This window comes from Parasteatoda tepidariorum, chromosome 5 (genome assembly GCF_043381705.1).
Source record: "Parasteatoda tepidariorum isolate YZ-2023 chromosome 5, CAS_Ptep_4.0, whole genome shotgun sequence".
In the NCBI taxonomy this organism is placed as follows: domain Eukaryota; kingdom Metazoa; phylum Arthropoda; class Arachnida; order Araneae; family Theridiidae; genus Parasteatoda; species Parasteatoda tepidariorum.
The window spans coordinates 31,552,401-31,571,432 of NC_092208.1; the positions used below are offsets into that span (position 1 = coordinate 31,552,401).

At 28.0% G+C, this 19,032-nt stretch overlaps 2 protein-coding genes across 2 annotated transcripts in view; both read left to right on the forward strand.

The window, feature by feature from the left end:
• The window catches only part of LOC107444183 (UPF0415 protein C7orf25 homolog), an 11,789-nt gene extending 5,733 nt beyond the window's left edge, over positions 1 to 6,056 (forward strand). The window contains exons 4-6 of the mRNA XM_016058268.3: positions 974 to 1,158; positions 3,887 to 3,967; positions 5,926 to 6,056. Of these exons, the coding sequence (XP_015913754.1) occupies positions 974 to 1,158; positions 3,887 to 3,967; positions 5,926 to 6,003 (344 nt within the window). The 3' untranslated portion in view covers positions 6,004 to 6,056. The remainder of the gene's footprint in view (positions 1 to 973; positions 1,159 to 3,886; positions 3,968 to 5,925) is intronic.
• Positions 6,057 to 7,487: 1,431 nt separating this feature from the next.
• On the forward strand, positions 7,488 to 18,777 carry LOC139425586 (uncharacterized). The gene is made up of 2 exons (XM_071180882.1): positions 7,488 to 7,686; positions 17,190 to 18,777. Exons 1-2 carry the CDS (start codon positions 7,667 to 7,669, stop codon positions 18,391 to 18,393), a joined length of 1,224 nt encoding a protein of 407 aa, XP_071036983.1. The 5' UTR covers positions 7,488 to 7,666; the 3' UTR covers positions 18,394 to 18,777.
• Positions 18,778 to 19,032: the final 255 nt, after the last annotated feature.

Here is a 19,032-nt window from a genome sequence, read left to right on the forward strand (position 1 = left end):
TCTCGTCCCTTCAATTGTGGAAAAAGTCACTTTTTTGGCAGGGACGGCATCAGAATTTCTGAAGAGGTGGCCCAGTCACCTAATGCGTGATGCTTTAATAGTTCTCACAATGTCGGTCCCACCGAATTTGTCATATTTTTAGTAAATTTCATGGTTGTAAAGAATTCTCCTTACGTTATTCTCTTGAAGAGATCCAAAGATTTTCCTCAAAATTTTTCTTTCAAAAATTAGCAGTTTTTCCTCCTCTGTTTTGTTTAGGGTCCAGCACTCACTTCCATACGTAACTATAGGCCTGATTAAAGTTTTGTAGATGTTTAACTTTGTCTTCACACTGATGAACTTGGATTTGAGTTGGTTTCTGAGGCCGTAGAAACATCTATTAGCCATGAAAATTCTGTTATTTATATCGATTTTCAGGTTGTTGTCGCTAGAGATCAAGGTTCCTAAGTACTTGAACTGGTTAACAGTTTCAAAAGAGTAAGTCATTATCTCCAGAGGAGATCGATCAGGAATTTTGTCTGCATTTATAACTAGTTCCATCTCCTAGCGCTACAAAAGCGTCAATGACTGAGCGTTTTGTTCTCCAACTATGTCGATATCATCAGCAAAAGCGAGTAGTTGGACAGTTCTTTGTAAGATTGTTCCATTTGTGTTGATACCAGAGTCTCTAATGGCCTTTTCCAAAGCTATGTTAAATAGCAGGCAAAAAAGGGAATCACCCTGTCTCAGGCCTTTTTCGGTGAAGAATGGTTCAGAGAGACTTGACGAGATTTTTATTCTGCACGAAACTCTTTTGCCAAAAACAATTTATGGTGTTAAATTTCGTTATTAGGGTACCCTTCCCATAAACGGACAACACTCATAAACGGACAAATTTTTTGGTCCCATGAATGTCCGCTTAACGGAGGCTTCACTGTATATATATATATATATATATATATATGCTTACTTATGCTCTTATGTTTATTTCCAGATAGAAAGTTAGTATGCTGTGAAACAGCTCATAGAGATTTTTTAGAAATCCTTTCAACTGTTGGTGGTGCTGCTGAGAAACAAAGAGCATCTGTTTTTCTGAAACAAGTTGAAGTTATACCAGATGATCCTTCTCCTAAGGCTCTTTATCTTGAAAAAACTAGCAAAATAAAAGAAAGATCAAAGGTATAAACATATCTGTATTTTATTATTTTGTTTATGTCAGGGTGCAAAGCCTGCAATCTAGTCCCTTTCTTTCCAGACCGAATTCAGTTGTTAAAGGGGTGGAGACAGGGAGAATTTTAAAAATGATTTCAATCATTTTTATTTAATTTTCTCAACTTATCTGATGATAAATATTTACACTATTTGGCAGTATCTTTGGATATGTGTTAAATACAATGCCATTGCCCAATTACATTTAGAGTTATGAATCATGCAATATTTTAGATTCTATATTCATTTTTCTTGACAATTATGCTAATACTGTTCTGTAGTCATGCACATTTGTCTGTTTTTAGTCTTTTTTTTATAAGCATCTTTGTTTTAGTGCAATTAAAGTTAAATGAATTTTTTGGTTCAGTATAATGTAAATTGGTTTTGGTCAGTTTAAACTGTAATGAAATTGAATTTTTATAACTCTAAAAGCTGGTAAACATGTAGTTTTAAATTACCCACTCAAAACCACATATTACATTATTTTATTGCTTTAAGGTTGGAGATGTTCTAAAAATTATCAATCACTATTTCCCCAAATCTAGTATATTGCTCTTTTTATTTTCTTCTTTTTTTGAGAAATATTGTGCTGTCAAATATTATGTAATTACCGTAAGTATTAAGTGCAAAAAATAGACAGAAAACGCACATTAAAAATTAAACCTAAAATTCAAATATTCAAGATGACAAGACCTTTTAAAGCCATTTGTGGTCCTTTAATGATCAATATGCAAACATATGCTTTTCATCTGAAAATTTTTTGGAAAACACCACACAACCATAGGAGATTTAAAAACCTCTTCTTTAATAAATTTTATATTATTATATATTAATAAATTTGTATAATTATTGTTAAGTTGTAGTTGTGCTTTTATATTAATATCTTCATGCAAAAAAAAAGCTAAAAATTATAACTTTTAAAATTCTAAAATGAAGAGGGAAATCCTAATTCAAAGTGTTGTAAGTTTTAATCCATTGAAATTATTTTAAAAATTTATTTACCTTTAGTAAAAGCATATACAAAGCTAATGTTTATTAAAAAATGTAAAGATCTAAGTAATCTATATACAGTCACAAATATAATAAACTTAAATCTTCCACAGAGAAAGTTTTAAACCTGCTATTAAATTTTAGTAAATAAGAGAAAGCTAAATTTCAAAATTTTGTTTGTATGTATAATCTGTATTTTAATTTTTAAGTAGAAAAATGTCTGTGAAGCGCCTGTATTTAATCATTGACAATAATGCTTCTATAATACTGAAACTACCCATACTTTTAAATTAATTAAATTATTTTTATACCATAAGTTTTTAGGTATTAATAATGAATTATTGACTATGTTAAAAGGAATAACTGAAACATTTTTGTTTGTTTACTATTAATATTTTGTGTAGTAAATACATAATGTCAGAATTGCCTAGTTTTTCAATGGCGGGCATTCTCTATAAACTAGAACCATTGACGCATTATGGTTAAAATTATTGTTCTACGTTATTTAGGAATGATTATGTTTGCATTAAATAAGTTTATTCTCAAAGAGTACTTATTTGTAAGCATTAGGAAAATGTTTTAATAAATAAACTTTTATTTTCATGCAAATCTGTAGACTGAATTTTTAGCTATAATTTTATTTTTTAAATAAAAATTCATGTGAAATATACATTAAGAATCTGGTTGATACGTTTTATTTACATTTTTTTGATCCTGATGTTTAATAAATGGTTTAAATGTTTCTGAAAATAATAACTCAAATATTAATGAATTTTTATTTACTGAAACTTTTAATTTATACTGTTACAGTTTTTTAAGTAGTTTTTTGTTAATACCAAAATAAAAAACTGTCAAAGAAAAAATTTTGACATCGTGTCATGCATTGTCAAAATTATCAGCTGGTTTGTTCAATGAGTTTGCAGTGAAATGGATGTATTCAACTGAAAAATTGAAGTGATTCAGAATATGCTTCAATTTTAGGAGAACATCTATTTATTTCATATGTGTTTCTTGCTATGATTTATCAGCACAATTTTTTTCTTCAAATATTTAGGGTATCACTTATTTCTCATTTTTAATGATATTGTCGTGATTACATTTTTCATGTTAATGGAAAATGAATTTATAGTTTGTTTTATCAAATAAATTAGCAAAGTGTATTTTTATATTTTTGGCATTTATTTATATTTTAATTATTAATTAATTCTAACTAGAATTTAGTTTGTTACTAGTAATTAAATATTTTTATTTTATTTATAAATTTTACTTATCATCACGAGTACAATCAAATATATTATTCAATAAGAAAATAAGTGCAAAACATATAAGATCAGACAAATTTTTAATTCTTGTTAAGCTAATTAAATATTTTTTAAAAAAGGTCATATTTATACCTTTTTTTTAATTATTTTCAATGCCCTGTAACAAAATATAAAATTTACTGTCAATACAGTTGGTAAAACAAAATCATGAAAAATTTAAAATAAATTAAGAATCTTTAACTTTGAATTAATTAATTTTGTATAGTTCAAAAAATTAAAATATAAAATTTTTATTGTTTATTATTATTTTTTGCTTCTAAGTCATTGAAATGTTTTTAATAAAATATTTCACACTTATTTGGTTAGTTGCTTATTCTTGTTGCATCATTCATTACATATTTTCTTCATTAATATAATTTCATTAATATCTTAATGAAATTTTGCAGATTGTATTTGGTACTGGGGATTCCATTAAAGCAGTCACAGTAAGTGCTAATTTCGGATTTCTAAGAGCAGCACAATCACAGGTAAATATTTGAAACAATTTCAAAGTCACATTGTATGTTTACTACACAATTGTGATGCCATTATAAGCATTATATATTTCCCAGCTTATAAAATTTCTTGAATTTCATAAAAGTAATTTTTTTTTAATGATACTCAATCCTATTATAATTAAATTAAATCAATGATTTAATTTTTGTCGCATTTTATAAAAACCAAGTATAAATACTTTTCTTAACAATCAATGTAATGGCTAACTTTTTAATTTAATTCAAGTATGTACGGATTAATTCAGTGTTACGACCAATCTAATATCAAAATTTATTTTTAATTTTATTTTTCTTAAAGCTACTTTATTTTTCTAACCTCAAAAATGGTTTAGTAACAGGGATGTATTAAATATTAACACTGATTAGCTTGTTACCATTTTATATCAAATTTAATATTAATAACGCTGCATTGGTTTTAGTTTTGGTTGTATTATTTATCGATAACTCGTTAAATTTTGGATCTCTTCCCATGCTCCTAAGTTTCCGTTAGTGACTATGCATTCACTTGAAATTTGAACTCCTCAGCGTTAGGACTGGAGAATTTAATGTCCGATGGCCCCTAAGTCAGACCGTTGAAAGTTTTACAAAATAGGTAAATAAGAAGGGAGGTCTTAAAAGAAACTGTCTTTGTACAAGAGAGGACTTGATATTTTATTTTGTTGATAAAATATGTTTTTAAATATGTCCATATTTTTGTTAATTTTAAAAATGCTGCCTAATAAAGCAGGATGTTTTTCTTTGTTTGACCATATATCAGCAGTTTCACTGTGTTGTAGTACAACGACAATGTAAAAGAATTTTCACTATACCAATCCTCCATGATAACAATTTTAATTTAGTTTTTTTTATAATAGTTTTACATTTAGTGTTGAATTTTAGATTAGTTGTTGTTTATTGTTGTCAGATTTGTAGTTAAGAATACTTTTTTTTCATTACAATATTTTTGTTGTAAAAATTTAAACAAGTTGATCAATGAAAATTTATTTTTATTTGCACTCTTTCAACTATATTAAGTTTCACAGCAACGTAATATCTTTAGAAACAAAGCTATAAACATTTAAGCTATGCAGATTATTCTTTTTAATATCTTTTCAAAATTTCAAACTAAGTCAGATAGAAAGTGTTATTTTTTTCTCTATAATGTTTAAATTTTTTGTTCTGCATTACAATTTTTTAAATGAAGAAATAGGAAAAGGTTCAAGTTTCAAAAGAAATGTTCATTATCTATTTTTTAAATGAATTCTTATTTAATTTATTGTAATTGCCCAGGCCAATGTGTAATATTATTCAGTAAAAATAACAGACCCCTGACATGGAGATAAAATGATTTGTATGAATTGTATAAATGACTTTAAATATAAAAATACTGGCTTTTTTTTTTTTTAAAGGTTATCTTTGTCTTTTTTTTTTAGTTTTTCTTTTTATGATATGATTTAATCATTTTAATGTGATACAATCATAATTTTTACTTTTTATGAAAATAGGCATTTGTGTATAAATATGTTATAAATAATCTTCATAATAGTATTTCTAAGGAAATTAAACTGAAATCAAAATATTTTTAAATAGTTTAAAGAAAATATTTCAAAAAAGAATTGTTGAAAATTTATGGTAAAAACAATCTGAAAATTTACTATTAAGTTATTTTATTATTTATTTTACTATGAGTAGCAAAGTTTTAATTAAATGATGTCATTTTATGAAAAATTTATACCAAAACAATAAGGTAAAGCTTTACTGTGACTTATTATATTTCTTCCTGTGAATAATCTTTAATTGATTTTTTTAAGAGATATCAAATTTTACATATCACTGCATACTAAAGATGTCAACCTACAGAATATGTGTTCAATGCATTCTAATTTATTTTTATTAATTATTTTTATTGTGTTATTAACTAAAATTGTTAAGTGTGTCTCTTATTTTTACAGGGCATAAAGTTTGTTGCTTTCCTCCACGAATCAAGAGCCCTTACTGAATGCAAAGAACTTAAAAATGAAAATAGTTAACACATATGTAAATTATATTTAAATATAATAAAATATATGATTTAATAATGCAAGTTTGTTTTTTTAACTGCTTATTAGTCTGGCAATTGTTTTTCAATTCAAGTGCTTTATTCAAGTGTTAATCGTTTTAAACAAATAAATTTAAAAGGAATTACAAAGTGCTTGTGTAATTAATAATGGAAAGAAAGTTTTTAAAGTACCTTAGACCAAGCAAATTGAAATTAAAGGTACTCTGGTAAAAAAAAAAATTTGCCTCTTTTCACATAACTACAAAGTTTCAAAATAAAAAAGTTAAAATAACCTTTTTTTTTTTATTCTAAAATTATTTTAAAGTTAAAAAAAAGAAAAAAAAATACCGAAGAAATATTTTTTCCAACCATTTTATTTCTAAACTGTTTAATCTTTTGTTTATTACCCAAATCTGCCTGCCAAAACTTAGTCTTGAATAAACATTTTGAGGTAGTCAGTAATTTTCTCACAATTTAAAATTATTTATTTCTTGTGTGAAAAAAAATTATGCATGCAAGTATTAATATAATTCATTGACATACAGAGAAAATATGTACATATATAAAAAAATTTAATTTTTTAACAATACTAATTAGCCAATATAGATAAAACTCTTAACAGATTCATTGTGGAAATAAGATTTTTTCGTATACCAAACTATCAAATTTGGTAGCTGGATGAGATTCGTTTGTTAATGCACTAACTAAAATTTTATATTTTTTATTGGTGAATCAAATTAAAATGAAGCAAATATTCGTAAATTTTTGAAACATTATTATTAATATTGGTTATATTTGAACTTGAAGATTGTTATAATAAGATATTAAAAAATAATTATTAAATTCTAAAACTATTGCTAAATGTTTTGGTAAAGCCATTTTCATATAATTCTTTATCTACAAAATAATAAAACATAATTTTCTTCTAAAAGCTTCGCTAGTATTTAGACTAGAATTATGTATCAACCCCTTTTCATTTTAATTAAGGGTCATTCCATATTTGCTCAAAAAGTGCTAGTTTTAGAAAACGAATTATGAATAACCGCTAAAAAAATTGCACTTTTTTCGTTTTAGCTGAATCGCAAATACTTAGTGCGATAAAAATATTTTTATTTATTTATATTTTAATAAAGTCAATAGGGTCATTCCATTTTTTCTCAAAAAGTGCAAGTTTTAGGAAACGAATTATGAATAACTGCTAAAAAATTTCACTTTTCCCATTTTAGTTGGATCATAAATACTCATTGGGATAAATTATTTTAACTTTTTTATATGTTTCAATAAACGAAGTCAAGGTTATCAGACTTTTCCTCAAACAGTGCTATTTTTGGAAAACGTATTATGAATAACCGCTTAAAAATAATACTTTTTTTCATTTCAATTGTATCATAAATACTCACTGGGAAAATATTGTTTTTATTCATTTATATTTTAATATGGATTTATTTATTTATATTTTAACAAACTATCTGGAAATGTTATGTTAGTCGATAAAGAATGAGGCTTTATTCATTGTAGATTAATGTATGTAAATGTTAATCACTCTAAATATGGCTGTACTTATATTTGGTAATTAATAACTTCATGAGTTATACTTGATTAATTTTCAAACTTTTTCTTTTCCATTCGCAAACCACTCAGGGATTTGCCTCAATATGGATCCGATAACCTCAAGGTATGCAACGTTTCTTGATCACTTTTAAAACGAATTAGTGAGTCTAATTATGTCATTCAAGAAAATTGTTTATTTTTTTACCCACTCCCTGAAGGAATCGGTGAAAAAGCAAGGCTTTTAGAAGACCGTTCCAAACAGAGCAGGACATTTAGTACGGTAGCCTAACGAAAGAAGCCATTATTTTGCAGGAAAACAAGCAAAAGAAATCTTTATTTCTCATTATTACCCAGTTGGTTAATACTTAGTTAATCTTATTGTCTAAGATTATAATGAATACATAATATTGTCTAAATTTGGGTCAATTTATCAAATTTAGGCTCTAGTGCCATTAAACTCTACATTTGATTGAATCCTTTATCAACAAAATTATAGTCTTTACAAAGACTTATAATTAATCCCTTTCTGAAAAGATCCTCTTGGGGAAAATTGATGGAAATAAGCTTGAATGCTTTTTTCCCCCTTAGATTCATCCCAAAGGTAACTACTGATAACCGGTTAAAAAAATTTTTTTTTTCAGATTTAATGCTGTTGTTTAATTTTATCATTGATATATTAAGTTCCTCTTATAGTATTATTATTAAAGTGAGTTATGTATATATCACGAGATAAAGGTGGGATATTTAGAATGGGGAATTTTTTTTGCGTTATAAACCCCATTGGAATAATCATGTATAAATGTTTAAACTTATCTTGTTTTCTAATTAAATGATTTTAATTGCAAGAAATTGTTCCTAGAAATGTGTAAATTACTGCCTTCAAAAGACATTTCTAAGTTAACATTTAAAATTATTGATATTGATAGTGAAAAAAATTCTAATTTGCAATTCTAAAAATAAAATTCTTATGATTCTTTAAGGAAAAACTTTCTTTTTTCAATATCATTGGTGTGGAGCTCCTGAAGATCTTAGAAATACGCGTTACTGGGTAAAGGTTAGAACTCTGCAAACCCTTACGACAAAAATGAGCAAAATCTAAGTTAATGAGGGGGAGGGGGTTGAAGACTTAGTAGTATGTGACCTTCATTTTTCTTTGCTTGTTAACTATGAAAAATTAACTTTAATTATATTTTATACCGATGTTGAGCAGCCGACTATGAACACCTAACTTCGTGACTTTCTAAGTTTAAACCTAACCAAGAAGACAAGGAAATTTCTGGATCAAGCACTGGGACAAACTAGCCTTCTTGGAAGATTTTTTGATGTAACTTACCCGCGTTTGTGTTACATGGAGAGGAAAACCCCGAAAACTTCCCATGGTTAGCTCGATGGCAAGGGAATTCTAACCCATGATCTATCTCTGAGGATATTTTGCTTCAGCACTGTGATCGGTGCGAGTCGAGAGAAAAACTCGTCTCCATTAGCCACCGCTAAGATTCGAACCTGGGACACTTCATTGGGAGCTGAACTCACTATTCGTTGGCTCTTACATTATGATTGAAAAAAAAAACACAAAATACTGTCTATGAACATGATATGTATGAACTTCATTAAAGTTTAAAAAAGGAATATAGAAAGTTCTATGGAAAACTTGGCAACAGTGATAATTTTTCACTCCGTCATATTTGGTGTAGACTCGAAACATGCGCAAAATCTCTTCTATCTTTTCAAAATCAACCGTCAACGAATCAAATTGCATCTGGCTCCAGTCACCCTAATTTTTCAAGTTTCATTATTATCAATAGTATCCATAAAATCTATATTTAGCAAGGTTTTCCATATTATCATCGATTTTCTTACATCAACTAAGTAATCGAGAATCTAAGTAATTTTTGATCGACAAACTGAGCATAAGCAATTTATTTCCGGACAGCTACATTGAGAAGGTAAATAATTACCCCACTTTCATAGTGATTAAGCAGACCGAAAAAATCTAGTCTATAAAACAAATAAAACACAAACTTGAATTTGATTTGGTCTTAAGAGATTTTGGAGTAACTTTATGTGCAGTGCCATTATGATATTGTAATTATAATGTCAAATTGATTTGATGTGGTTTATTGTAATTCTTTTTATTTTAGGTTTTCGTTAAACCTGAAATATGACAACCTATTAATTAACTTTTAGACAGTTTATTTAATTGCTATGACAATTTTAGGTAAAATTAGGACTTTAGACTATTTATGAACAATTGGTTTAAAGGCTCAAAACAATGGAGAACAAAATGTTATTTTTTTGGCAAATTTCGCTGGGGAGCAATTTTTTAAATTTTTTTCTTCCGGTTAGATGAGATTTTTTAAAACAAATCTTGAATACTTTTGTTTCGTATATTTCAAATCAGCCGTCGGTTTCTGTTTTCAATTTACAGTTTTTTTTAATGGCAAACATTGTCGAGATGTACAAGTTTAAAAACGTTATACACAACAGGAGGTCGCAAAAAAGTAGTAACAAACTTCTAGGAATTAGAGCACATCATTAGGATTAAAAATGGTACAGGGACCTATGCAGGAAATGTCGTCATACGGTACGAGGGGCGTTTCCCCTTTATGGACTGTTTCTTCATTTGCTTCTGAACAGTTGGTGATAGGCAAGTGCCTCTAGCCGTGTACGACGATATTTCCGAGCAAAGGTTCTTATACAATTTTAACTCTGATCATGTACCCTAACTCCTCTTGAAGCTGGTCGCAACATTTACGCAAACCCCCTGCTTATATCACATTCTTGCACATTGCGACAAAAAATAAGCAAAAAAGGTCATTAAAAAATCTTTAGCTTTAGGTGCAAAACTAATTTCAGATTTGAAATCCCCACATCCGAATCAGATAAGATTAAATATTTGTATAAATGCAACAAAAAATTCGTTCCCCAGTGTTTTTCAATAATATTATAATCTTCCACAGTCAAAACATTTTGAATGGCTTAAACAAATCAAATATAAAACAATTAATAAAATTAATAATAACTGGTGATTAAACGAATCTTTTTTTAAAAAAAAATTAATAAAGAATATTATATAAGAATATTATATCTAAATTATCTTAAAATTTTTCTGAAAATTATTTTGATTTCATGTATTTTTAAACCACACGTAAAAGGGGAAAAAATAATGGATTGCAGGGCAAATAAAAATAGGGAATGAAATTATGCTGAAATTTGAGATAACAAAACTTATTTTATGTGTTGCATTTGAGATAAGAAAGAAAGCTGTTGAACGTACTTAAAAAGAAACTGTTTTAGTGAGATAATTATGATGAATAATAATAATGATGTAAATAAAAACATACGATTCATTAATATACGACTTTTCTCTTTTTTTATTCTATTGCTTATATATTTTTATGTCATAATTATTTTGGGAAATTAATTCTAAAACCTTCGCTGACGAACTACCACGATTGCTACTAATTTTATAAAAATATTGTTACATTAAGAATAATAGTTATCTGCGAAACTATTTTATTGTGTTTTACTTATTTGGTTCCCGATTTTTTAATGTTTAAATAATATTTAAATTTTTTATGTTTAATAATGTTTAAACCTAACCATTTAGATCGGTTAGGATTGCAACCCTGGATTGCAACGATTTTTTTTTTAAAATCCCTTTTTAATTCGTCGCTAAAAGAATCACGCTTTTTCGCCAAAGTGATTACTTTCTAATATTGCGAAAAATAATTCTCAAAAATGCGTTACTGTTTTGTATTCGTAATTGCGTATAAAGTGAATGGGCGCAGTTTCAAATGCAGCGCCTTATTGCAGAAATAAATATGAATTACTTACCTTTTAATTATTATCAAACAGCTAAGAAATTCTATACTTTTTTAAGTATGGATGTTTTTAGATAAGGTTGCTTAACAATAAAAAAACAGTTTTTAGTTTTTAAATCTCTGATATGGAATATTGATAATAAAAATTGAAAAGCGTAATAGGAGCAGAGAAGAATACTAAGAAAGGATGAGCAATAAACTTTACAAACCATTCATCAAACCTTAAAAAGGGATAAAGAAGTGCTCTACAGGTTAAAAATATCTATTTAACTATTATAATTTTATTCTGATGACAACCAAAGAAATCTGAATTTTTATTGTTAATCATTAACGGAACAATGTCGACATATAAGCGGTATGGTACTCTTACTAGATATATTGGCCCGTATATGGCGGCAAATTTTTTTTTACTCTTATTGTTATCTTAATTATAATTGATTATGGAATTGCAATTTATTATGTAATGATAATTAATTACATAAATACATTTAATTGCATAATTGCACCGGTGGGGAAGAAAGTTCGAAACTTTTCCTAAGCATTAACAGTTACTTAAGGATTCTATCATACGATATTTCTGATCAATAAGAGTACACCGACAACAGAGAGAAACGGTTTCTGACCATTACCTTATTATTTTATATAGAGATCTGGTTATGTGTAATTAAGGATAACTTTAATAATTAAACGGTGAAAGATAAGAATTCTAATAACGGCAGTTGTTGAAGTAATAATTAAATGGTAAAACTTAAGTAAGCAGCGGTTTTGATTTATAACACCGGAGAACTGATTTTTGTCGCATTTGTACACTGAACGCTTGCCTTCCGATGAGATTCCCGGGTTCGAATCCCAGCGATGGCTGGTCGTAACGAATATCTTATCCGGAATATATTATATTATAAGCTCTCCAGACTGACCGTTGAAGGATTTCGTGGTTTTCTTCTCCATGTAACACAAATGCTGGTTATCTCCATTAAAAAGTTTTCCACGAAAGCAAATCAAGAGGTTCTGATACTTAATAAAGAAGCTTCCTTGTCTCCTGGATTTTGTTCAAAATTATAAGGTTGCGGAGTTGAGCGTAAGTAATCGTAAACTCAATGTTGGGTTGGTTGTCCAATGATGGTTGTATATACCGTAAACCGGGGCGAGTCTACCCATTTTTTCAGTTTGTCAACTTTCAAGTGGTCAAACTTTTGTAAATATTAAAGAAAAAAGGCTTTTAATAGGTGTTTCGGAATCGCTATTTATCCCTCTTTAAAGCTGTGAAATCGATTTTAGAAAATATTAGTAGTTACGCTGTTACTGTATATTTTTATAGAACTGCTGACAAATCTCTCGTATGGGGCGAGTCTACCCATTCTACTAAAATGAATGTTAACATTGTAAATAATCAAATTTTACTATTAAATTGTTATTTTAGTTACTATATAGGATATTTATGAAGTAAAATTNTTTAATGAGCTTTAATAATCAGGGCTCCTCCTGATATCTCCGTTTACATTATCAGGGATGGATAACGAAGATTTTGCTTCATGTTGACAGCCCATTTGTTGCGATATGATATTTGTCCAGTTCTGACACCTAGGGACCGATCACAAATTAAAAGTTACCAGTTTTGAAGACTTAAGACTCCAAGAAAAGATTTCAAGAAAAAAGTGTGGACAAATAAATAAACCTTAAATAGATAAAAAGAAATCTCGTTAGTAATAATATGAATTTAATAATTTATTTTTTTCATCCGTTAAGCTAGAATCAAATTAGATATTTTTGAAAAAAAAATTAATTAAGGATTAATTAATAAGGATAACTTACGGAAAAGATCTTTTAATTAATTAATCATACTATTTGATCAATTAATTTGGACTCTTAACCCGATTTTTATAATTGAAGTGGTACAAAAGGTGGTTTTATGAAAAAAGTGGTATTTACCTAAAGTGGTATGTTATTCACCTCTAATATCAACTGTTTGTTACCATTTCATTTCGAAATGTCCCTCCATCTTATAGTTCTAGATATAGTGATAGAAACTTAAACCACTAATAAATTATGGTGGAAGGAAATCTTTTAATTCTCCTAGATAAAAGACATTCAAACTACTACAGCGCCATCTTCCTTAGAGTCTGAACTAAGTCCTCCGTCGGTAAAAAAAATTTCATTTGCAATTTAAAATAGTGAAAATTAATTAAAACTAAAATGGGTAGACTCGCCCCGGTTTACGGTATATATATAATGAAGTAATCGATCTTGCCTAATTTAGGTGTGGGGATTAGAAATCTGAAATTAGTTTCGTTCCTAAAGCTATAGATTTATTAAATTTTTTTTTATAAATTTACCATACCTACCAACCATTTTTATAATTATAGTAGCTTCCATTTTAAAGATTGAGAAAGTGAATTCCGGCTTGAGTGGGCACACTGCATGATAAAATTTTATGAATTAAAAGGTTACAAATACAGTGCATTCGTCCTCCACTGAGGTGAACCAGATTCGAATCCTAGCGATGGCTGGTCTTACGAATTCCGACCACAGCGCTGACATAAAATATCCTCAGTGGTAGACGGATCATGTGTTAGAGTCCCCTTGCCGTGTATAGATAAGAAAGCTAACGATATTTGTATAATAAAAATTTGAATTGTATACGAAATTTTTGTTAAGAATAAAAAAGTTTCAAAATAACAAAAATACATCAAATACTGTATTATTCGAATTTAAAGGAGCACTATAGAAATTTTCTAAGTATTTTAAGATATTTACGTAACACAAGCTGAAACAAAAAAAAATCAATGGTACTATTAAACTTGAAAAATTAATCACTTATATAACTCAACCTTTTTACATACATAACTCAGAATGATAAAAAGACTTTTAGTTGTGAATCGATATATTAATATTTTTTTCCAATTTCAATCACTTTATTTGTATTTATTTTATGTTATTTTAGATATTGTTCATTGTACTAAGGTACACAAATTAAAATAAATAACTTAACAAAAAGCAATATTCATATAACTTTTAAGAACATTTTTTCAAGACGTTAAATTTTTTTCTTATAAAAAAAATTGACATTTGATAAACAGCTGAAACTGAAAGTACACCAAAAGGATGTTATATTAATTAAATAAAAAACAGAAAAATCAACGTTACGTTATCTTTATGTTATTTTATTAAAAATATTTAAAATGACATTAAAATACATGAAAAACTGAATTATTCGAATTTAGCAGAGCATTCTATGAATTTTGTAATGGTGTGGTTAAGATATTAACGTAAGCATTAATTGAAACAAAAAATGAATTGTACTAATTAATTTAAACCAATAAAACTACATTTTCACAAATATAACACTGGATGATAGACAACTTTTAGTTAATCAATATATTTAACTTTTTTTGCCAATTTCAACCACATTCTTTGTATTTGCTTTACGTTAGTTTAAATTTTGTTAAACATTTTACTAAAGTACACAAATAACATTAATTACATATAGAAAATCAATTTTCATAGAACTTTTAAAAGGTATTTTCAAGACGTTAAATTTTATTCTTAAGAAAATTGACATTATATAAATTTGATGGACATTTAGTTAAACAGAAAGCGCACAATAAGGATGCTATGTTGATTAAATTATAAACAAAAAAATCAACGTGTTTTTTATGTTATTTGATGAAAATATTCAAAGTAAATTAAAAATACATTAAAATCCGAATTATTCGAATTTAAGGGAGCATTATATGAATTTTATAATCGTGTGGTTAGGATATTAATGTAAGCACTAGTCGAAACAAAAAAAAAAAAGAATAGTGCTTAACTTAAGAAACCAATAAAACTGCATTTTCGCACAATAATGGAAAACTTTTAGTTTAAAATCAATACATTTAATTTTTTTTACCAATTTCAACCACTTTTTTTGTATGTGTTTTGCATTATTTTAAGTTTTGTACACTTTACTAAAGCACACAAATTACTCATAGAAAAGCAATATTCATAGAACTTTTAAAAACGTTTTTTAAAGACGTTAAATTTTATTCTTATAATAAAAAGTTGACATTTGATAAACAGGTTAAACTGAAAGTACACAAAAAGGATGTTATGTTAATTAAATAAAAAAAAAAGAAGGTTAAAAATTTCTTTTCCTTTCATTTGATGAATAAGCGGAACTGCGTTAATGGAAAAATTACTTGAAAAGATGACTTTTATGTATTTTATTTTTTGTTAACAATTTGAAGTGGTGCTCATAACTTAATATACTCAAGTGCAACTTCAGAAAAATAAAATAGAATTTTCTAAAGAGGAACGGCTTTAAAATCTTACAAGCTCGATATTATTGGAATGAAATATTTTACTAATTGATTAGTTAAACAAATCATCTTTAATAAAACTAACAGCACTTCAAAGCGAGCATTAATTTATAATTTTAAATCATACGAAATAGCGGTTCTAATTATTTTCATATGTAAAATGCAGATAATAATCACGTATTTTCATTATCAAGATTTAATTTTATACGCTTTTGTGAGATGAGTTAAGAGGCTCTTCATTATTTCTAAAGGTGTTTTAAATATAAATAAAAAGCTCGTTGCAGTAATTCTAAAACATGAAACGTGTTTCTGGAAAATGTTTAACTTTACTCCAGATAAATCAGTTAAATTTTGACATCTTTAAAATTTGCCACAGCTCCGATGGTTTTCTTTTTTTTTCTTTTTTTTTCCGGTTTTTCTTTTTTTTTTCTTTAAATGGTGGGCTCTTGGGATGTATTGTCCCATTGGCCAGGAGTGCCAGAACTGCTGCTCTCTTCTCGTTACCCAGTAGGCACCTGCGGCGAAGCCACGGCGGTGGAGCAGCGTCGCCCACGTCACACAACCGCAAACCCGTTTATAGGGCGGGTCACATTCACACAATCACACACAAAGGAGAAAGGACATAGAACACAGAAAGAAAGAAACATTCATGCCCTGAGTGGGATTTGAACCCGCAACCATCGGCTCCGCAGTTAATAATAGCATAACTTAACTAATAGTTTGTATTAATTTGTAAAATTGAAGTTTAAAATCAACCCTTTAAACCTTTAAAATTAGCACTGAGTATATGAAAATTCCATTATTAGAATAGAAATTATTCATGGTGATATCTCTGCTTTGTTCTTAGTATAAAATTAAGCTTTCATCACTTTACAGAATTCACACACATTGCTGCAATTAAAATAACTGGTTTATTCGCGCACGTGTTTTTTTTAAAGGTTGCAATATTTTTTTTATTAAGTCATTAGATAATTTATAAAAATAATTAAAGTTTAGGATAAGACAAACGACTAATTTTAATTGTTATTATAATTCATTAAGAACTATATTCAATAATACTTTAATAAAGTATATGTATATAAAGTATATGTATATAAAGTATATATATATATAAAGTATATGTATAAAAGTATATAATGATACTCTTTCATTTTTTTTAAATGAAAAACATTTAATGTTTCATTTTCCTACTTTGGGAAATTTATTTTATCTTTTAATAATCACTCTCAACATTGTTTTTATTCATATAAAAGTCTGTAGTAACGGTTTCGTAGAAGAATCCTAACAAACTGATAAAATAATAACTGCCATCGTAATTTTTAATGGGAAATACGTTTATAAAACTGATATAAAGGTATGATAAAAGCTCACGTTTTCGAATTTATTGCCATTTAGGCAAGTGAATGACCTGAGAATTTTTTATAATCAATATTATTTTAAAATTAAAATATAAAAATGACTCTTTACCATAGCAAATTTTGTTTTAAATGTTATTTCATTTTCAGTTTAGTTATTCTTATTTCTTGCTATGAGCATTTTGAAAAATCTGATTCTTTCATAAGAAATGAAGTGGATGATTTTGAGGAATGGTTGAGAGACAAAACTGAAAATCATGAAATTATCAGAGCTGATGATTCGTACAAAGAATTCAATCAAAATTTTAAACATCAATCAAACAGCCATGTTATTGAAACCCCTACCAAAGAACACAATGGATTTTCTTTTGATCAAAATCCTTTACACAGAAATGAACATTTTGGACTTTCTCAAGATCAAAATCTGTTACCAGTTAATGAACATTCTGAAATTTCTCAAGATCGACATCAATTATTCGTTAAAGAAAACTCTGGTTTATCTCAAGATCAGAATATCTTATCCACGAATGAGCAGTCTGGATTTCCTCAACATTCTGGTTTATATAATGCTTTTGAAAAATTCTCTAATGATAAAAGATTTCCAACTGATACTTCCAAAAGCTCTTTTTCAAGTCAGAATGCAAATTCTGAACAAGACTTAAAGGCTTCTGGCATTTTTTCTTCAGAAAATAAAAATTCTGATTCTGGAGAAGAGATATTTTACTACAGGCGAGGTAAAGCAGACGCAGACGATCCTCTAAAAGAACTTTTCAAAGTTTTAACACAACAGAAAGTGGGTGACAAAGCCAAGCGTGTTCCAAGACATATAACGGAGAGACACGAAACTGGTCAAACTATTGCTGACAATCACGTTGGTAGTTGTCCGATATCAAGTGTGCCTCGAGATGACAAATTGTGCACAAAAGGATCCAAATACATCGTGGGACAGTTCAACAGTTCTAAATATGCTGAAAAACTTTACGGGGAAATGTTACGCAAAATACCCCATTCTGACGAATTCATGTGTTCTTATACCACTTATGGCAGTGTAAATGAGCGCGCGATTTGTCCATATGTGTTGAATATATCAGAAAGAAATCCTGACCGGTTGCCTGAGAGACTGTTCTTTGCAAAGTGTTCTTGTCAAATGTCCCGAAGTGGTAATTTTCACCAAACAGTCTGCATTGAGTTAAAGGTTAAAGTCCCTGTTTTGTGGCGAATGGAATGCCAAGAGAATTCTTTCAAATATCAGGAGGGATGGGACGAAATCGTTGTTGCTTGCGTTCCTAGTCACTTCACGATGGCAAATTCGAGGTTGGCCAATAATATAAACATGAACGGGCCACAAATGTAGTTTAATAATACAGTGCAATCTGTTCAGAAAGTTTTTTCCGTTTAAAATTCTCATCACCGTTTTCTCTACTACTTCTACCATAAGAAGAAATAAAGTTTTAAGAAATTTTGCCTCGTTTGTTCCCGATTAAACTGAGTGAAACCTATTCGAAACTGGTGATAGTATCAGCTATCTGTTTATCGAATAACAGAAGCAATGTTATTATTTGTGTTCTGTAGTGTTTTCAACAGCAAAAAAGTTAACAATTTTTCACGTTGCATTGAAAAAACGTTGATAATTTCTTCTTAAATTTTTTATATTAGTTTTTACTCATAATTTTACAGTAAATTTTTATTTGAATACTCAGTACATTTGTTTCCAATTATTAAATAAAATATGATTATATTTCCAAATGATTTTATTTATTTATGCATCATTTTGTAAAGGTATTTCCGTTTCTTCGGTTAAAAATTATTCCTGATAACACTAGGAAACAATTTTTTTTCTTGTTGCATTAGAATTATGAACTGATCTTAGATATTTTCGCACCGCTAATTTTAAATCAGCAATCAGCTTCTTTTTACAAGCTATAATTTTTATGCAGTTTAATAGTATATTCTTAACCAGAATTTTTAAAATTCCCTCGAACAAATGCTGTCC